Genomic DNA, 21,267 nt, shown 5'->3' on the forward strand with positions numbered 1-21,267 from the left:
TGAGGGTTATCTACAATGAAAGTTCATCCACATCTCTCCAGGAGACCCTGGCATGGCAGGTCATGCAGAAATAACTCCCAGAGCTCTTCCTGGAGATGTCTCCAAGCATTTGTTTGTCCAGCAAATCTGATTAGCTAAGGGCACATTATTGTCTCTTCTCTGTATGAAACAGAGAATAAAAGGAGAAGGTTTTAATTAAATGTCTACAAGGAAAAAGAGCAGATATGTTTGGGTCTCTTTTGCCTTTTGATTTGGCTCTAATCTGATTCAATACACTCTGTGGTTTCAAGTAGATACAGCTCAGTGGAAATGGCATTTCCCCCGAGGTTACAGAGAGCCCTTTGTGTACACCAGCAGCTCTAGAGACCAGCCCAGGACAGCACATGCTAGGACACTCCCAGGGCAGCTGTTCTGTGAAATACCCTCCAAACAGGTTCAGCACTCAACAGGGGTTAGAAGAGAAGCTTCTGCCAAGCCCATCTAACATTTCAGTGAGTTTCTTACTTCACCAGAGATGCTTTGCGGCACAGCTTGTCTGCTCCCCTGTAGTAATTCACCAGCTGCACAAGTCCAGGTTCATGGCCTAAGAAGGGGAAACAGAGGTCAGACAAACTCCTCAATGAATAAAGGCAAAACAGCTGCTTGGTGCAAAGGATCTGTGCAGTAGGGGAAAAAATGGAGGCTGTTTCCTTGCCCTGCATTACAGAAACAGGCTGTAAACTGGTACTGGTTCCTGTGGTTTCCTTCTTTTAGTTACAAAAAAACATGCAGTTACCCACTTGTTTTTAATCTGACACATCCATTTTGCAAAGGAAAACAATTTTTTCCTAATTCACACCAGGAACTGGCAGCACTACTCAAAGGTGTTCTCCATCTGCTGGTGTAAGTTTTTAAGAACTGAGATTTCAGTTAAACACAGGTGGAGGATGCAGGGAAACACACCATGACACAAAGATCACAGCTTAGCAAAGGGCCTTTCTTCTTTGTCATGTACAGCAGGATTCCCTCTTGGGCCTGATACCACAAATCTCTGGGAAACATTGAAAGATTGGAGTCTTGCTTCTTTCTAGAAGTTTGCAACAAGATCCGTGGATCTTGTTGGATACCTGGGAGTCTCTGCTCCAACCTCCTGTTCAAAGTCTGAGTATCTCTAAAGATAGATGCTGACTTCTGTAAGTCCTTGTCCCAGTGCTTGGCTGCCATCCTGTGTCCCCTTGATTACACTGGCGGGCCCTCCTATAGTAACTCCAGCATGTTTAAGCCTTTCTTGCACTGGATGGTCCCAAACTGGCCCCAGTGTCCAGCTGTGGCCTCAGCAGTGACAAAGAGAGTGCTAACCAGATGGGTATCTCCTTACCAATACTGAACTCCACACCACAGCCTGCCTGCCTTCACCTTTTCACACTACAGAAACACCTGTGCTCAGCTGGAAGATCTCTGGGAGGGACCAAAATCCTGAAAAAGGATTCTGAGTTTTACTTATCCTACTTGGTGTTTGCCTGGGAAAAAAGACCTGGAGCAAACATTACTTTAAACATCAGGCAGCTGCAAGATCTCAGAGTGAATATCTATTTTCAGCCTGAAAGTCACTTCCCTGACCTGGGTCACTTTTACTCACAAATCTTTAAATACAAGATAGCTGAAAACCATCCTGCAGAAAAGATCTGTAACTTCAGGCACTTCAATGTGCAGCCAGCACAGCCAGGTTTTTTTCACTGAAAAGAAAACAATAAAACCCCTCAAATTTTATTCTGTTTCTGCTTTATCCTGGGGAGACACATCCTCACTGGACTCCTGAGCATTGCTGTGGAGAAGTGGGCTGCAACGTAGAGTTGAGTGGCCAGCAAAGAGGGACCACAAGGCAGGAAGAGAAACTTCTGGGGCATGTTGTGAGGTCTGTAGCATGCATTTAGTGGGATTAACAAGCTGCCAAGGCACTGACTAAAGTGGCAATCCTTTCCTGGCCAGCAGGGCATAGAGCCCAGCATCCCCTCTGCAGCCTCTTCCTCCTTTCCATCCCCTCAGCACAAACTGAGGGGATTTCTGCTAGATGCAGACACAACCTAAGGGCACAATCCCACAGGAATTAGGTTATCAGAGATAGCTAGAGGTCCCTGCAGCTGGGAAGAAGCAGTGGTGCATGCTGAGAGTCCCCACTTCTCTGCATGATCCAGCTTAGGCCCTGAGTAATGCAAATCCCTACAGTTCCCTGAATTAATGTCTGCTTCCACTGAGTAGAGCCCTTAGGAAAACAAAGCCAGCTTTGATGCAACAGTTGCTCAGGAAGACGAACCAAAGAAGATGGAGCTTTTTGGAAAATGCACCAAAATACCCATGTTATTTTTGGTCTGAATCTACTGATTTCAGGCAACCAGTTCCTTCTATAGGAGGATGGTTTAAAGAAGCCAGTGCCAAAAGCATTGCCCCTCTCCACAGGTTATAGACATGTCTTGGCAGTGAGAAATGGTTTGAGTTTTTGGGCATCCCATAGCAACACAAGCTGAAGGGCTCAGTGAAGCCCTTCCATCACCCCAGGACACTTCTGGAGGATGGAAGGAGTTAGTCAGAGATGGCCACAAGCCCACCATGGCTGGATGTGCTGTGCATAACCAGTCTCATCAAAGAACTGCACTCGTTCTGCAGTGAGGCCTGATGCTTACAGGTCCCCCACACTGGGCAAGTTAAAGCTCAGGTCTGCCTGCTGCCAGCACGTGTGAGCATCCTCACTGCCTGAGCATCTCCTGGTGTTTCCCTGCCCACAGCAGACACCCTGACAGCAGGAGGTGACCAGCTGGCATTGTCATGTGATGGGGACTTTCCACTCACAAATGTGGAGGAGACAAGGGAGAGGTGCTGGAACTGGTGACTTAAATTGGAAAGAGCAGTCAGAGGTGGGTCTCTGCTGCAAGAAAGGGGCTGCAGAGCCATCCTGCACCAGAGCTGCTGGAGTGAAGGGGCTCTGCCTCTTCTGATATTTCTGTAGCCAGAAGCAGTGCTGCAACATCACCCCAGAAAGAAAGAAACCAGTGCCAAGATGACAGTGCATCCCAGCTCCCTGCCACGCCCTGCAACACTGCCAGTGCCTGGCTTGGCTCTCCCTGCTTGTGGGCACTCTCCCTCCCTGCTCCTGGGCTCTGCACCATGCAGCAGGGCAGAGGGCCAGGGTAGCTGTGCCATGGGACAGCAGCGTGCATGGCAGGCAGGGGACAAGCCTGCACAGAGCAGCTCCCAGAGCCCTGCATGTTGGCAGGGTGACAGTGGGGGTCAGGCAGCAGGGGAAGAGGTGGTGGGGCAGGGGGTGTAGGGGGCCCTACACACACAGGGCCTCTGGAATTACCCACACCGTGCTCCAGGCACGGATTAGTGCCATCACCCTCACTCTGCAGAGGCGCATCCGCACCAGCCTCAGCTCTGGAGTGAAGGTCTGAACGTGCCTGGCTGAGACCTGTTCTGCCCCCGGTGTCAAACAGCAGGGACACCCCCATAACTCGTCAGCTCAGCACCGCAGTGTCCCTGCCCAGCGGCAGGCAGGGGGTGACACTGGAAGCGACCCCACAAGCTGCTCGTCTGCAGCCCCCGCGGAGGCGCCAACAGCCCCAAGGGCACTGCTGCAGGCCGAGGAAGGCAGGCCGGGACGCTGGGGCTGCACCCACAGCGGGATCCTGAGCCCTGCCACATGTCACGGCGGGGTCTCCGGGTGACCCTGGTGTCACCCCCCCGCCCTTCCCACTGCTTCACCCCAGCACAGGCCTCAAGCTGTGCGGGGCTGTTTTGGGGGGCACCGCTGAAATCGCTCTCCGGGAGCTTGGGAGAGGGATCCTTCGAGCCCTGGCTGGCGTCAGCGGGGCCCGCAGAGAGCCTTGCCGGGGGTCGGCTGCCCAGAGACCCCGCGGTGCCTGAGCTTTGTTCGGCCGGGAGCCGCGGGGACAGCGGCAGGGCCGGGCGGGGAGCGGGCACCGCCTCCCGAACCGCGGGGGCTCCGCCGGGCGCGGCCCGCCCGCAGCGGCGGCGAGAGGCTGCGGAGACCCGCGGGGCCGCTGCCCTGCGGCGGGGGACACCGGGGAGGGGAGGGCACAGCCGCAGCCACGGACCGAAGGGGAAAAGGGAGCGGCCGGGCGCGGGGAGAACGCTTACCCAGCCTGCCGAAGGGAAGCCGGTTCCTCTCGCCCAGCATCAGGTTGAAGCGGGGGTTGTCCCTGCGGAGGCGCCGCCACTGCCCGCTGGCCAGCAGCAGCCGGCTCACCTCGGTGTACACGCTGCTGCCCTCGTCCCGCACCACGAAGGTGTACATGGTGGCGGGGCGGGGGGGAAGGGGCTCCCCGCCCTACCCCCGGCGGCTCATGGGGCCCCGCCGCAGCCCAGGCAGGGCCCTGCGCGGCCGCCGCCGCCCGGCCCGGCTCCGCATGGCCGGGGCCGCCGCCCCCGCCCACCGCCCGAGAGCCTGCCCAGGCGGGGACTGACCCGGAACCAGAACCGCCCTCCTGATCCTGATCCTGGTCCGACTCCTGCTCCTGCTCCTCCCCGCCCCGTTACGCCGTGCAGCCGCCGGGGGCGGGACCATGCGACTGCTGGGGGCCGGGCCAGCGCTCCGCGGTGTGAGCGCGGCCGGGGTCTGTCACCGGCCTGGGTCTGTCACTGACCGGGATCTGTCACCGGCCCGGGTCTGTCACTGACCGGGATCTGTCATTGACCGGGATCTGTCACCGGCCCGGGTCTGTCACTGACCGGGATCTGTCACTGACCGGGATCTATCACCGGCCCCGGTCTGTCACTGACCGGGATCTGTCACCGGCCGGGATCTGTCACCGGCCCCGTGTGACAGCGGTGTGACAGCGGCCGGGGTGTCCCCTGTCTCCCAGCACAGGCTTGGTGCCTGCAAGCAGTGCTCCCCTCCGGTGCTGGAGGCCCCTGGGGGACGCTCACCCTCCCTCCGGGCGGGCCCCCGCTGCTTGGCTCGGACACCCAGCCGTGAGTCCCGGGGATGCAGCTCAGCTCTGAGCCAGATCTCCTTCCTAACCTATTTGACTCTTCAAATCAATTCTTCTCATACGTTGCTACCTAGTTTGGTCGTTCTGTTTGTGAAAAGGTCTTCTTGTTTGTAAGCATCACTTCTGTCTTCCTCACAAACAAACCTGCAGCAGACCAAAGATAACTCAGAAATTCAAATTCTGAAAGTCAGATTTTCTCCCCACCACAAGTAAGGTTTGTCTTAACAAACTGATCAATAATGAAAATTCTGAGGTTTTGAGTTGGTTAGTGTCCTGTTTTTCCTACAGACACTGTATGAGTAATGACATCAGCACTGCATACTCCAGCTGGTTGCTATAAATCATGATATATTTCCAAGATATTATATATATCTTGGAATATATATATTTCCATTTTGCTGAAGGAAACACAGATTGGTCATGATCTGCACATTGCCTTTCCTTTTTTTAAGACCACAAGGTAAGGTGTTAAGTGATTCATGGCTAAAAAAAAATAATTAAAAAAATAGCTGCTGTCTTACAGCAGCTAAAAAAATTCTTCAGGCAGCTTATTTCTACTAGGAGGTGCTCTTGGACCTAGGATTGGATGTGCCTCTGCATCTGTTTTCAGATGCATCTTCAGTGTGTGCTCTCCTCACAGTGTGCACGGCTTAGCTTATAACACCTCGCAGCCCAGGGAGTCACAGAGCACCTGGGACTCAGATCCTGAAGCCATTCCCTCTTCCCAGTTTGGGTACAAGCTGTTTATCAGGATTCCAAATTTATAGATAATTTCATCTGATAGATGATTTGGTGGCTCATCTCTGTTGTTTGCATAATTAAGCACAAGAGGCAAAGACATTCTGTAAAGTTAAGATCAATGTGTTAGACCAATAAGCAAAATGAAGTCCAATAATGAACTACTCAATATTCCATGCAAAGTTTCCTGTAGCAAGGTGGATTTTGTATTTGGGATTTGTGAGGTTTTTTTCCCCCATTGCTTGAAGTATATTTCTTGCATACACTCTAGATTTAAATGAGAAAGCTTTTTTCTTCTTTGTGTATGTAGGGAAAATGCTTGCAGTTAACCCATTCTCAATGGGATTCCTGCATGTGTTTTTTGCTGGCTTTGAGCCTGAGTGTGAAAACTGTCCAGACCTACAGTTTATGGTTTAAAACAAACCATAAATTACCACCTAGTTAGATTTATTAGAGTTTATTTGGGTTTGCATGATTCACACTCATTGTCTTTCTTGCTGCATTGTTTCTCGAGGTGTATGAACCAATGGACTGTACTTTCTGGAAGGCTGTGCACGGATCATCTAAAAGGTCAAAGTCCAACAAGGCCAAAGACTGGAAGAGTTTAGCACAAGGTGCCTTTATTTCCACATCCTGTTAGACCTCTGCATCCTTGCTGCTGGCCACACTACAGAGTGGGTCAGCTCACCAGCTGGTGTCCTGATCTGCCTCCTTCCTCCAGTGTCCTCAGTTCCACTTCCCTTGGGAGTGAGATGGGTGGGCAATAAAGGCTCTTCCCCTGGCAGATCAGAGCCATCACTCAGTTGTGCAGCCCTACACGATGGCTGTCCCTTTGGGTCCCTCACTTCAGGAGAGCCTGCAGCGGCATGCCCTCGGGAGCACTGACTTCTGGTGGCACTTTTACTCTGGAAGGAAAAAAAATCATATTTGGGCTGATGGACAAAAAAGCTGGAAGGCCAACAGCACCACTGGGTTGTCCCTTCTTTCCCCACCACCCACAGACAGGGAATTGCAGGCAGCAGAGAGGGATGTCCCCTCTCCTCGTCAGAACCCATGTGCAGGGCAGGATGGAGGTGACTCACTGTGGCTTCTCGACGTCCTCGATGCCCTCGGGAAGGCGCACATTGAGCGTCTCCGGGAGCAGAAAGGCCACGGCGCCGCTGCACACCGCGACACCGCAGTATGTCACCTCGGGCAGGGACCACCACACCTCGTCCAGCAGGAACACCAGCGGGGCCAGGGCCCCTCCCAGGCGTGCCATGAAGGAGGTGTACCCCATCCCATTCTGCCTGGAAAGGTGCAGACCAACATGGGAAAGAGAGGACTACTTGTGTCATGTCAGACCTCTGCCCTTTTCCCCGCAATTTTCTCTAAGTGCTGAGGTTTTTTTCTCCCTGGCTTTTTCCTCTTTTTTCTTTTCTTTCTTCATATATTCCTAAAATCATCATATTTCCCAGAGATCAACTGCAGCTGCTGTGAGAAATAGATTTACATCTATTATGAGAAAGAAGCTGCAGTTTCACATTAAGATACCTGCGCTAAAGCTGTTTCCACTTTAAAACCCTGAGAGCATTTTCTAATAGTAAAACAAGTGAGTCTTCCAATCTGCTTAGAGCAAATCCAAGTTCCTCCTTGTCCCAGGTACTTCTAGGCAGCTGGCATGCACTAGAGATACCTGTGAGCACTTTTGGTCCAAGGAAGGAGACTTTGGAGAGGAGATCAGAAATAAGACTGAATTTTGAGGGGATGAGTGGCATTTCACACTGATGACAAGGATCCCAGGACCTGCTTGTGCATATACAGAATAAGTACTGCAGAAGGAACCAAATATTTTGTCTTTGTCAATGTCTTTGAGCATGAAAGATACAAACTGATCTGAGGTAAAAAGTAGCAGATCAGTGTCACCACTTTGGTTTAAATATGAATCATTCCCCATATGCAACAAACCTTTGAAAGCTAAAGGACTAAATGGCAGAGGAGGGTACTCTGGGCAGGAAGGGACAGAAGTGAAGTAAGCCACAAGCCCTGCTGTGATTCATGAGGGGTTTTTCAGACTTGCACAAAGAAATCAGTGAGGTGGTTCCTTCCACCAGACTTAGCTATATCTCAACCTATGCAAATGTTAAATCTGGTGTTATGTTACCATTACCCAGGTAACAAATAAACTCTGTTTTTCTTCCTGGAAGGCTGGTTAATCCCTGCTTTAATATAATCCAGTGTCCAAAAGACTCTCAAAAATGCTGTAGTATGCATCCCTTGTAAAACTTGGTATTTCAAGTTACTATTTTCAGGTTCTTTTAACAGTTCCTGACAGATTATCACAGGGAACAAAGCCTTTACTAAGCACAGGTGTTTTATGGAGTGCAAAGATCTTCTCACACAGAATACTCCTCACCTTTCCATTCATCTTCCTCTCAGCACAACCTAACCACCCACAACACAGGTTTAAAAAAAAAAAGGATGGCTTTTTGCCTCTCTCTTGTGAGTATATGAAATCCCTAGAACCTGCTAGTTCCAGAGGCAAGGGGCCAGTGCTGCAGTGTAGTCATCAGCACATCCTGCTGTGCTGATGGGCAAGGCCTGAGGGCAGCACCCCAGCCAGGCCCTGGGGGTGTGCTCAGGTGGGTGGAACCTCTTACCTCAGAATGGTGGGGTAGAGCTCCGAGGTGTACAAAAAGACAGTGGTGAAGGCAGCTTCTGAAAAACCCTTGCCCATAATGGCCACTACTGAACGCAGGGAGGTGAAGCCTGGGGGAAAGAAAAGGCATTTATGACAATGAGCTGCCTCTAGGAAGAAACTTCCAGGTATAAGAAGGGGGAAGGTTCAGTCCTCCCACAGAAAAAACAGGGAGCTTCATAGCCCTGGAGCTGCTGTCTCCAAAGGCTGGATCTGTAGGTTTAGTATTAGCCCAAGTGGGAGCTGAACTGATGACAAGTGGGAGATGAACTGATGAATCCTGACAGTTCCCACTGGACAAAGCCTATAATTAAGATAGGCACTATGTCTTGCCATTGCTGGACCCTTCAGCAGTCACTTGACAGTGACTGGAAACCACCTGCTGTGACCAGATATTAGGGTTAGCCCACATTAGTGACCTTGTCTGACAGACACCCTTCAGGTGGAGGACTTCTCTACACAGAATTGCCCATGGACAAATCCATGGCTCTCCTTCTCCAGCATTGCACAAAATGGACTCCCTCCCCCCTTAGCAAGTACTGTGTAGAGCTGAAGAGCATCTCACGCTTGGGAATGACGATGTTGGCTCCTATGCAGAGTCCGGTCAGGATGAGTGTCCACGCCTGGCTCTGCCGCCGGCCGATTCGGTTCACCAGCACGTACATGACCATCTTGGCTGGAATCTCAATGACCCCGAAGACAAACTGGGAGAGGTAGATGCTGAGCCCAAAGCCAGTCAGGTTCATGCTCATGCCATAATAAGAGAAGGCAACACCAAACCTGCAAGGAGCGGGTGGAGATGGGACCGAGGGAAATCCCTCTGGGACCTGCAGGATGAATTCCCTGCCAAGAAGTCACAGTGCTTACCACACCACACCAGAACACAGAGAGATCTTCCTCAGGACTGGAGTCCTGAACAAGCTGATGTAGGAGTAACTCCCTCCCATGTTTTTGTCTGTTGCCATCCTTGTGAGGGCCTGGCAGAGATGGAAAGAAAGAAATAGCTCAGCTGCTGCACCTTTAGGATGCAGACATGAAACCCCAGACAGGCCAGGGACTTTCCCTTCCTAGCTTCAGATCCACCCTGGATTTTCCATACATTCCCTTTGCAGAACCATTCTCTGAGCATACATTGTCAGAGGCAATGTCTTCCTGCAACTTTACAGATTGCCTGCTATTTTAGACCTCTTTTTCTTCTCATGGCTCCTTCTTCCCTCTCACCTACATGCCCCATGTATCAGATAGGTCTGTAGTGAAATGGCAGATGGAAAAGTCAGTGTTGGCCAGTTCCACGCTCCTCCCCATGTGGCTGCCTGCTGTTGTATGAAGAGCTAACAGTGAGCTTTGTGCTTTGTTCTTAAGACTGCATTCATTTAAAGAGCAATTATTTATCCATCTACCTATATAAATACAGAATACCTAAAAAGTCTGGCACCGAGAAGTGAGCCCCACCTGTAAAGAAGAAGAGAGTACTTGTCCGAAAAGCCTTTTGGCAATTGATTGAGGGATAAGTACCAGCAGAGTTAATAAATTCTACTCACTGTTTATTTAGTCCAGTGTCCAGTCCACTCAGGCCTCTTGCCATGACCAAAATGAGTGGAAAGCCACTCCACCTAATGGATGGGATTTGTGGCCTTATGGGTGCTGAGCTGCTGTTTTATCTTTAGGGGTGAGTTTCTGCTTTCTAGAGAAAAATGCCCCACACTCTACACTGCAGGCTAAGCATTGCTCCAGGTATCAAACAGAAGTAAAATATAGAGAGACAAAGAGGGAAAAGAAGAACGTGTGTCTGGATCTCCAGTTCCTTACCTCTGTTGAGACAGCAAAGTCTTTCCTTCCATTCATTCTTGCACATCTGAGCAGGTGCCTGTGGGCTTCCTTCACTTTGCCCTTGGCTATGAGCCACCGGGCAGACTCTGGGACCCACCTGCAGGTGCAAGGAGAGGAGACTGTTCCTGTTGGAGCTGCCTGATTTCCACCCCATATACATGGCTCTGGCATCTTCTCCATGAGACTTCCACCTCAGCTAAACATAACAACTGTACTGCATGGCAAGAGAGGTGGGCCACCCTTTTGACATGGACATTCTCTTCTACCCCTTAAGGCTGAGCTGGTTGAAATTTCAAACTCTTATAAATCAAAGTGGTCCCAGGGAGTTTATTTATGTGTTTATTTACACATTTGTGCTTTCTAGGACTCTTTAAACTTTGAAATTGTCAGATACTAAAAACCAAATGTAGAAAGGATTCAGTGAGCTCTATACATACTTTGTTAGTTGCTAAAATAATTTGGTTTTCAAAATAATCAAAGTCTTATGCACATAGGAGTGTCCCACTAGAATGGTCCGAGACCAGATCCCTACAATCCCTACAATTGTGATTCATGTACCCTAAAAAAGATTACAGTAAGACTAATGAGCAACTGTTGTCACTGTTCAAGTGGGAATTGAAAATCATGTGTAGAGTAAAAATGTTTGGAGAATTGGTCTTATTGAAAGTTTTCATCTCCTTCCTGCAAGTTTACAACCTTGGGAAATGTAAAGAGGGAAAGATGGCATTTTGCACTCATTGCCACTGTCTCTAGAGAGTAATACCATGTCTTTTGGTTGTCTAATGTCTCCACTGAGGTCTGACATTGTGTCAATAATATCTACAGAGTGCTAAATTAGATTTTAATTCCATACTTCAGAGACTTTCAATTCTCTGCAATCACCGACCTTATGGGTGCTTGAAGACTAGAGTATAATTTGTTGGAGAACTAATCTCCATAAAAGATAGTAACATAAGAGGAAAAATCAAATAGTTATGATGAAAAGGGTGGGTCCAAATGCATCTGTGAATTTCAGCACTTCCAAGGACTCAGTTTTTTATGGCTGGTTGTCCTAGAAAGAGAGCAAAACAACTTGAACTAAAAAAGTCAGCAGAACATGTATTTTCGTTGTGTTAGACTTGATTGGTGAAATACCAAATGTTACTCTTTACACTGTCAGTGAATCAACTCTGTATTCTAGTTTGTATGACTGCATGGGAAAAAAAAAAAAAAAAAAAAAAGGAAAAATTAAAATTTCTTTGATTAAATTAACCATCTCCCATTTTAAGACTCAGGAGATGTCTGGTATTTCTTAAATAAGGCTACAGGGGGAAAACTGCCCATAGAAAGCAGGTGTATTTGGCCCATCAGATGTTTACACAACTGAAAAAAGCCCTGGGAAGTGCAGCAATAAATGAACCTGACCTAGCCTGAAGGTGTCAGTGGCTTTCATGGAAAATTTTTTACCAAAAGTATCTTTCCCAGTGAGGTGTGGACAGAGAATGGATAAATTTTTTATCTTGGGCTTACTAAAGATTAAAGCCTCCATCTGTGTGCGTCTTCCTTTATTGGAATCTCTTTACTCTGAGCCATGTCTGACAGAGTTGGCAGCACCAAATCCTGCTTCCAGCTGTCATCCAAATGCCTTGCCTCCTCCTTGTCCCCAAAACTGTGACCTCGACTCCTGGCCTTGTTGGAGAGATGAAACCCAGGCCACTCCAGTTTTCCAGAGCTGCCGTGCTTGGGCAATCGAGGTACAGGACACAGATGAGTCCTGCTGGTCCTGAGGTTGCTGAGAGAATCCTAGGATCTGAAGAGGAGCGAAATCCCAGTGTGCTTCCTTTCTGGTGGCTGCACTCACCACAGGCAGACGATGCTCAGGAGACAAGGTCCTGTCACTGCCACCAGCAGCCAATGCCATTCCCGCACCAAGTACGCTGCCAGGGCCAGCAGCATGTTCCCAACGCTCCAGAAGATGCTGGACAGGATCCCGGTGAAGGTGCGGTGCTGGATGTCCACCCATTCCATCCCTGGAAGAAGGAGGCAGCATTCAGCTGGGATATGCAGGACTTCTCCAGGAAGGGAGGGCCTGCAGAACTTTTTAACAAGGGCAAAGCAAGAGAACATCCCTGGTCTTCTCCTTCACAAAGTTCCACAGTTTGGACAATATTTGGAACATTTAAAATATTCAGCCACAGCTATTTAAGCTATTAAAAAGCTGTAAGTCACTAAAATAAAACTTTAAGAAAAGAAATACTGATGAACATGTATTAAGTAACAGTGCTAAAACTACTATTGGTGATGAAGTTCTTTTAATTTCATTCAATAGCATTCAATTGGTCTTCTTTGTCAACCAGCCCATTTTCCCCTAAACATCTTGTCTGCACAATTTCCCACTGTCCACTCATTATTTCAGATTAAGGAAGTATATTGTGAAGAATTGTTGTTCACCCAGAGCAGACAGTAGAACATGTGTAAAGCCAGATGGGGATCTCCTTGTTTGTGTGTGTGAACTAAAAGCCAGTTTTCCTCTGAAGGTTTGGACATCTTGCTACAACCTCTAACAATCAGAAATGTCCCTCCCAAGCTCTACTATGACTTGCAGAAATCAACCTTTACAACAATAAACAAACACAGCAAGCCGTGGGATTAGTCAGTTCTTGTGTGGGCTTTTCCAGTACTGAAGCCATTTTAGTTTGATTTTGGCTAGATCTGCAAAAATCCTGGAAATTTCTTCTGCAACTGTTATTTATTCTTGGGTACAACACTTTTTGCCCAGAATGTCCCAACTGTATCTACAAAATTATCTGGTAGTTTACTGGATATCCTGAAATTTGAAGCTTGTTTTTATTATGTAATTACCTAAATTCTTCAGCTTCAGTTCTGCCTACCTCTGTGTGATTTTTTAAAAAAAAAAAATTTGGTAGTTCTTCTCATTGTAAAATGAAGTTTGGCAACTTAGGAAAACTGTGAGCAAACTCGAAACTGGGAAAGTAGAAACACCCTGCAAATGACACACCATCCTCGTGCTGAGGACAGGGTAATGCTGCTGAATGGTCCTAACAGTGTGTGCTTGAAAGGTGAGAACTTTTTATGAGTGGAAAGGGGCAAAGACTTTGGAATATGGTTCTTATTGTGTTACTGATGATACTTGACAGGAATTGGGTAGCTTGTTGCAACAGAAATACTAACAAGTGGTTGTTGTATTTTGAGTAGACTGTTAAGTATTTATTAGACTAACAGCAAATTGTAATTTTTGAATCCTTGCAAGATGGATATTCTGTAATAGAATTGCACACATGGCAATTCCTACCTGTTCCTACCAAGTCTGCCCTGCCTGGAAGACAAGTCCCTTCCCACACACTGCCTGCCAGGAGCCCCCTGACAGCCACAACCCCCCCCAGACTCACCCAAAGGCAGGACAATCAGGGAGAGGCCACTCAGGGCCACCCCAGTGAGGGTCCGTGTGATGGCCAGCATTGTGTAGGACACGGAGGCGGCGCTCAGCATCCCAAAAACCACGGAGCACAGGAGGGACAGCTGGAGCATGGTCTTCCGTCCGAACCTGCCACGAGCACAGGCTGGGTTACAGTGGCTGGAAACCTGTCATGGGAGCAGGGCTTGAAACAAGCAAACCAGAGATTTGAGAGGAAAATTAAAGGATGCAGCATCCTGGAGAGAAGGAATTGGCTATGGATCAAGCTGGTAGCACAGTGGTGCAATCCCATGCAATGCCTGCCCCATAAACATTGGGACTCTCCAGTGGAAAGACCAGCACTGCTGAGAACAACAAATCTGGCTCTCCTGGCCAGCACCACCCCCCAAAGCAGTGATGCCAGCTTGAAATCCCGTGTTGCTGTCACACCCTGCTCCCTCAGTGTCCTTCTCCCATGGTTTACTCAGGACTGACCACTGCCACCACTCTCAAGGAGGAGACAGAGCCATGACACTTTCACCCTGCTCCTTGGAAGGAAACAAAAGGAATCCAGTTGTCAGCCCACATGTGCACATTTCCCTGAAATCCTAAGGAGTTCCTGAGGAATCTGCCAGGATGTTGCTCCCCTGGCGTTTCCTTACCCCATTGTCCAGAGTTCTGTGTGGAGAATGTGGAGAAACACAAAGCATCAAATGCACACAAATGAATATGTATATAAACACACACACACTCTCAGAGACAGAGAAATATGTCTGCACGTATTTCTACACAAGCTATGAAAATCTAAAAACCAAAATGGAGCACAAGGTGTTGGTCTCCTGATGAACATCAGCATTGAATGTTAGGGAAGTTTAGGCTCAAGCTGCAATATTAGATTAAGCCTGCCAGCAGGTGATGTTCAGTCCACAAGGACCCAAATCCTGCTCTGATCCCGACATTAGGGCTCTCCCAGTGACCACCTGAGAAGGATGGTGTAGGAATGACTGCTCCAGGGGAAAAAGTGGCATGCCAAGACATAATGCCACAGTAACATTCCCAAAAATAATAAAAAATTACTTCATTCAGCAGCTGATGATTGAAATGACAAAACCTCCCAACTTGTGGCTTGGGTTTAGGGAGTTTGCCAGATCTGCTTTGACATTTATGCTGAGACAGTTTGCAAAAGACACCGTGATGCCTCTGGGTCAGAACAGGAAGCATCCAGAAACCCACCAGAGCTGGATCCGGTTTTCAATGGATAACTGCCCAAGAAAGAAGATACATTTTTTAAATGAAGATTTTCCTTGAAAATACAGTAAGGAGGATATCAAACCATAATATTTCTTGCAGGACTCAAGGCAGCTATTTAAGGAGCCATTACTGGACTCCCAGCTAATGCACATTGCTTTCCCAGGAAACCCAGGAGTGAGCAAGCAGGATTGTACTGCAGGATACAGGGAGGCTGCTAGAAATAATGCCATTAAAATTGTCTTCAAAGAGAGTGGTAGGAAAGCACAGCCTCTGAAAGACTGCAGAAAATTCAATAAAAGGAGCAGGCTGCACAAGCATAAAAATTAATAAAAAAGCCATTTTCATAAAAAATCTGGAAGTCTGCCAAAGCATCATTGAACCAATTCAGTACAAGGACAAGGTACAAAAGGAGTCTTTGGAGAAGAGCAGACAATAACAGAAACAATATATATGTATTTTTGCATACATTTGTTCACAGTGAAGGTTTTTGCAGGGTTTACCTGGGTAAAATTTGTCAGTAGAGTAGTTCTCAAATCCAAATATCTGTAATGGTTTAGAAAAAAACTGAACCTGAACAGTAGCAAAATGCCAGATAATTTTACCTCTGGAGCACCAGAGATGAAATCTCTGCCTCACTGTTAGCCCAAAGAAGTGGGATCTCATCTTTATCATAGAAAAGAAAGGTTTCTAATGAGAAGTCGACTTTAAAAGGATTATAGGGGAGATGTGGGGGGTGACATCTGAGGTTTAACCTAATGATTCTTAATTTTCCTCTTGCTTCCCTAGCCACTACTCATTGCTGTGTTGGCCTTGAGCAAAACTGTGTTTATCTGTCATAATGCCAAAATCGTCCTACTGAGTAGCTGTGGTCAACTCAGAGCCTCCATTTTAAACAAGAACTTTAAATTGTTTCTCTATTTTAGATTAATAATCTGCCCTGAAATCCTCTCTTCTGATTTTCTCGTCCAGTCACAGAGTCCTTTAGCTTCTGCAAAGTCTCCACACTTGGACCTCATCTCTGCCAGACTCAGCATCAACTCCCCACTTGCTCCCTTCCCAGATTATTTATAAATGTACTGAATAGCACAAAAATCCAAGCACAGGCCCCTCCCTTGTCATAATAGAGCACTTGCATCTCCTCTCTTCTTCCTGGCTTTTAATTATTTAGTCATGCTGAGACCTTCCTTCTTCTCCTAGACCAGCTTATCTTAAGAGTGTTTGATAAGGAGACTGAGATGGTGTCTCCTCTGCTGACATGCCTGTTGATCGATGCAGAGGAATCCTGTACATTTGTAAGGCTTGATTCTTTTGGCAAAACTCAGCTGATTCTTCACTGGTGTGTCCTACCTCCCCCTGGGGCTCTGGCTCCACCTTTCAGAGGAGTTTCTGCCAATTTGCCTGGTGCAGAGAGAGGTCAGGCTGCCTGGCACTCCTGAGATCTCATCTGGAGACCTTTTTAAAGCTTTTCTATCCCCAGGGTGCTGTAGGGCTCCTGGACAACGTCTCCCTGCTCCTGGCATTTAACTGGAATTCCTCTGGTGTATTTCTCTCTGCTTTCTTCTGTCAGCTTATTTCAAAGCTCCAGCTCCAACACCTGCCTCTACACATTCTCCCACTGTGAGCACAGACTCATTTATGTCTCACACTACAGTCTTTTTATTTCCAGATGCTCCTTTTATGCCTTAATCCTTTGCTGGCTCTTCCCCCTCACAATCCATTTGTGAAACAAATTACTTTTCATTTTGTGCTACCTTGTGAGACCTTATTTTCTGCCATATTTTGTCCTGCTCCTTTTCTTGATTCTCAATTTCTCTCCCTCCAGCTGTGCTATAAAACTACTGCAGATACAAAGCCAAGGCACACAGTTTGAAAATCAGCCAGGTGTCTTGGGTCCTTGTGAAAGTATACCCATATACCAATGGGTAAAGATGTGGATGTGAAAATTCTCAGCTGCAGCACTAAAGTCTCAGGGTCCTTCACACTTCAGGTTCCCCTCTGCAGTGATTTTGCAGCTTGCTGTACTCTAATTCCTCCCAGAGGAAGGAAATCAGGAAGCAGTTTTGCAGTAATGAATAGTGTACAGGGAATAGCACATCCCAACTGCGTGCCTGGACTCTCTGTCCTCTGATGGGCTTCCTGGTTTTGCTGTTTGTGAAAATATTTAGTTTCTTAACTGATGACCTTTCTAGGTTATTACTTGGATTTATTTTTTCCAGGTTTATATGGTCACACCCCAACATTTAATCAGAGAGAGCAGATTTACTCCTGTTTTCTTCATTGCTTCAGCTCTTCCTTGAAGAATAAATACCTCCCTGCTTGTAAAGAATCTCTTTTACCCTGATTCTCTAGGAATGGCAGTCAAATTGTGCTTGCTGGAGACTCTTTTGAGCTATGGCAAGCATTTGCTCTGAGCCCCTCACTTGGGTATCATTAGCCAATTGGTGTATAATTTGAAAGGAGTTAACTCTTTTAGGCTTTTTGTTTAGCTTTGTATCAATCAGCTTTCTCCGTTTTTAGACAGTTTTCTTTTTATGAAACTGGTCTTATAGTCTGGGTTTTGTTCTTGTTGTTTTTTATTGTTCCTGGAGCAATTCTGACCACAGTCAGCAGTGCATCTGACTCCTAGCCAAGGCCAGAGCTGCTTCTCTGATCTGGGAAGCATTTACTGGCTCACTGATCCAGGAAGCGTTTACTCCCTGCATTGCTTCCCAGTATGGCTTGAATCTCATTTCCAAACCAGAGGCTGGATTCTGCCTTTGCAATTGCCTTTTCTCCTTTCCCCACCCCTCTGACTGCCTACTGAAGGGCACAAGTTTGTGGAATTCTTTCTGTGAAGCTGAGGCCCCGGAGGGAGGAGCAGCCTGGGGGGGCTCAAACCTGTCGGAAAGGTACCCGAACACCATGGCACCCATCGTGACGCCGATGAAGAAGAAGGTTGCTGTTGCCTGGTTCATCCCACGGTGCTCACACACGAGGTCCCACTGAAACACAAGGCCAAAATGACACTTAGTGCCCAGCTCAGTCTCTGCTGCCTTCTCACACTCCTTCACTCTGGTCAGACATTGTATCTTGAAGTTTGCATCTGCTGAGTCTGATGGAGGGCTGGAATCCTGCACTAAACTGCACGTCAGACAGTGCCAGAGTCCTGAAAAATGGAAAGCTGCATCTTACAAAAGTCCCAGTTATCCATCCCCACTGTGACAACCTCTGTATGAACACTTCATAGAATCACAGAATCGTAGAAGATGCTGAGTTGGAAGGGACCCATCAGGGTCATTGTGTCCAACTCCTGGCCCTGCACAGGACACTCCAAAAGTCACCCCACGTGCCTGAAAGCATTGAAATGCTTCTGGAGCTCTGTCAGGCTTGGTGCTGTGACCACTGCCCTGTGGAGTCTGTTCCAGGGCCCAACCACCCTCTGGGTGAAAAACTTTTCTTTGATATCCAACCTAAACCTCCCCTGACTCAACTTCAGGCCATTTCCATGGGTCCTGTCACTGGTCACCACAAAGAAAAGATCAGTGTCTGCCCCTCCACTTCCACTGTGGGGATGTTGAGGACCCCAATGAATTCTCCACTCAGTCTCCTCCAGGCTGGACAGACCAAGTGACCTTGGCCACTCCTCCTATGACTTCCTCTCCAGACCCTTCACCATCCTTGTGGCTCTCCTTTGAATGCTCTTCGATAGCTGAATGTCTCTTTTATATTGTGGTGCCCAAAAGTGCCCCCAGCACTTGAGGTGAAGCTGCCCCAGTGCAGAGCAGAGCAGGACAATCCCCTCCTTTGAGTGGTTGGTGATGCTGTGCTTGATGCACCCCTAGGACAGGGTTGGGCAGCAGAAAACTTTCCAGGGTACCACACATGGAGACTTCCCCATTTTCTTCTCCTGGCCTCTGCAAGACCTGCCCAGGTGCAAATCTCCCCCAGCTCCCTCTGTTGTGCCCCTGAGACTGCCCTGGTGAGCTGGGCATTGGCAGGGTGTCCCACTGCAGTGAGCTGTCACAACCCTCAGCAAGCCCTGGGGAATCTTGTGTTGATAACCAATTACTCTTGCCCTGACCAGTTTTCTTGGAAGTTGTCTGTGCAGGAAAGAAGGAGGGCAGAGGGGAAGTAAGGTCAAATACTTGCTCTTAGTACTAATCTATTGATTTCTTACTGAGGCATTGGTTTGAACATATGAACATAATTTTATTTTCTTGAAAGTGCAGATATCGCTGATCTCTAGAGAATGCTGTGGTTTAAGATGTCAATGTAGAGTTAATTTTCTCTGTGTGCAAATGTTACAAAATTTAATCATCAACCCAGACTTGCAGCCTCTCTGATGAGGCCAGCCAAATCTTGAACAACCTTTTCTGCTACAAAAGCAGAATTCCAGAGAAAGCCCCAGTCCCTTGAACAGGTCCTGAGGCCAGAGGCCCAGGGGAGCAGCATCATGAGGCTCCATACTGCAGTGCCTCCTCTACCTTTTCCCTCAGGACTGCTTCACATCTTTCTCCCCAGTCCAGAGCAGAAATACAGACCCAGTGCACACACGAGCCTCACCTCTGTGCCTGATGAAAGCAGGAGTGGTTGAGTGTGGGGAGGAAGCATCAGCTCTAGGCTAAGGCTTGTCCCTGCTCCCACTGAGAGAACCAGCACTATCTTTCTAACCCAACTGTGCCCTTTTTCCCTGACCAGATTTTCCTTTCCCTGAGACCTTGTGTGATTTGGACTGTTTTCCAAGGAAAGTAAAGCATTAACACACAGAGGTATCACTGCTAGCCCTGGAAAAGTGTTTCAGAAGCGGGGTGGTTAATATTTGATGGGCAGGGATCTTTTGCAGGCTTAAGGTTAGAGCTGGTTATGAGCTCCATCTCAGTGGAAGACCCTCAGAGAGAACATTTGATTTGGCAGAGAGATATTGGTGGTAAGCAAAGAGAGGCAGCACAACCCTGGGGAGAAAAGGAGGAAGGTGAAGATCAGCGAGGAGGGGTGGCCAAGGGAGTAGAAGTTATAAAGTGTTTGGAAAACCAAGAAAGGAAATCAAGAGCTCATATGAAACCCTGACAGGATGCAATCCTGTGCAAATGCCATGTGGCCCACACAGAGAAAATCCTGTATCTGTGTCTTTCCCCTGCCACCTCACTCCCTCACACATCTCTCAATCATCTGGAGAAATTAAGATAATTATAATGAGAAATGTTGGCATTAATCTAAGCAAGAGGAAATGCTCACAAAAATAATATTAATAAATGTTAACTCCTAATACTGAGTTTCAGAGAGCTTCCCCCTCCCAGGACATCTTCTCTGAATAGGTCATGTCCACTGGTTACAATGCACAGATTCCCCTCTCATTCTGTGCACTCAACAAACACCTCTCCACCTTCTCCTCAAAGCACAGAGCTAATTTCAATTTTGGCTGGATCACAGGCCAGGAATTACCTGGGTGGAGATGGTGGAGGTGAACTGCGAGTGGTCATAGACCCATCCGTGCTGGCAGGGCTGGATGATGGATTTGTTTTCTGGTTGCAGAGAGGAGTTGAGCAGCAGGTGAAACTGAGGCTGTGAGAACATCTCACAGGAGCTGAAAGTGCCATCAGGCTTCCGAGGAATGCTGATGAGCAGAACTTCCTCCATGGTGAGATTCACAAATGCCTCTTGGTGTGGAATTGCACAGTGATGAGAAGGGGTAGCAGCAAGAAAATTGTGCAGCAGGAAATGCATGGGAAGGTTGATTCTTGGGAGGCAGAGGATAGCCAAAATCAAAATCTGGAATCTGCCAAAGCCCCCAATTTCCAGCAAGAGATCCTCAAATTTCATCTTTCCTGTGGAGTTTGCTCATTCAGAGCAGCTATGTACCAAGGAGCAGCAACATGAGCTTGAAAAGCAGCCTCTGTTCTTGGAGCTCAACTTCCCATGGCTTTTCATACAGACACCTCTTTGGACTTTGAGACCTTGCTGAAAGGTGTCAAAAGTCACAGTGGAACTCTCTACTTAGGGTATAGACAAAGAAATTATTCTGTGTGCCCACAACACATCCCTTTCAAATGGACCCAGCGCAGGACACCTGCTCTTTTTGGAGTCTTTTCCTCTTGCTGTGGTTTTGGAGAGGGACATCTACATTAGCAAGGGAGGCTGTGGGGAGAGTACTGTGCAAGCACTCTCTCATGTGAAGGTTCTGCAGCAAACTCTGCCTGGTGTGAGCTGGTCACCAGCCAGACCCACTGGACCATGACAGAGGCCTCCGGAAGAGCAGGGGTGTCCCACTGTGTCAGGGCATCCAAGGACACCAAGCTTGGCTGCTGAGCACCAGCTAAGTGTGTTTTGGTGTGGTTTGTGTCAAGCCATGCCCTTGGAGCTGGCTGAGAGGCTGCCTGCAAGGGAGATGTGTCTCAGGACGGATGCAAGCA

The 21,267-nt window shown here is 48.0% G+C and overlaps 2 protein-coding genes across 2 annotated transcripts in view; both read right to left on the reverse strand.

Annotated features, from left to right (window-relative positions):
* TTL (tubulin tyrosine ligase) overlaps window positions 1–4,411 on the reverse strand; it is a 28,373-nt gene extending 23,962 nt beyond the window's left edge. Inside the window, exons 1-2 of the mRNA XM_015623058.2 lie at window positions 4,135–4,411; window positions 505–583 (exon numbers count right to left, since the gene is read on the reverse strand). Of these exons, the coding sequence (XP_015478544.1) occupies window positions 505–583; window positions 4,135–4,291 (236 nt within the window). The 5' untranslated portion in view covers window positions 4,292–4,411. The remainder of the gene's footprint in view (window positions 1–504; window positions 584–4,134) is intronic.
* A 1,774-nt stretch (window positions 4,412–6,185) lies between these two features.
* SLC22A7 (solute carrier family 22 member 7) lies at window positions 6,186–20,803 on the reverse strand. Its single transcript, XM_015620291.3, has 10 exons — window positions 20,300–20,803; window positions 17,756–17,859; window positions 13,623–13,777; window positions 12,074–12,242; window positions 10,213–10,330; window positions 9,271–9,380; window positions 8,969–9,183; window positions 8,366–8,474; window positions 6,809–7,015; window positions 6,186–6,631 (listed from the first exon to the last, which is right to left on the reverse strand). Exons 1-10 carry the CDS (start codon window positions 20,675–20,677, stop codon window positions 6,568–6,570), a joined length of 1,629 nt encoding a protein of 542 aa, XP_015475777.1. The 5' UTR covers window positions 20,678–20,803; the 3' UTR covers window positions 6,186–6,567.
* Window positions 20,804–21,267: the final 464 nt, after the last annotated feature.

The sequence above is a fragment of the Parus major genome, chromosome 3 (assembly GCF_001522545.3).
Source record: "Parus major isolate Abel chromosome 3, Parus_major1.1, whole genome shotgun sequence".
NCBI classification, from domain to species: domain Eukaryota; kingdom Metazoa; phylum Chordata; class Aves; order Passeriformes; family Paridae; genus Parus; species Parus major.

Excerpts from the sequence above, each read along its gene's own strand:
- SLC22A7 (XM_015620291.3), bottom strand. The coding sequence starts at position 20,677 with ATGAAATTTGAGGATCTCTTGCTGGAAATTGGGGGCTTTGGCAGATTC. Across the intron at positions 9,184-9,270 it reads CTGTGTTCTGGTGTGGTGTG|GTTTGGTGTTGCCTTCTCTT; the intron begins GTAAGCACTGTG and ends CGCTCCTTGCAG. Across the intron at positions 8,475-8,968 it reads CAACATCGTCATTCCCAAGC|GCTTCACCTCCCTGCGTTCA; the intron begins GTGAGATGCTCT and ends TCTTTCCCCCAG.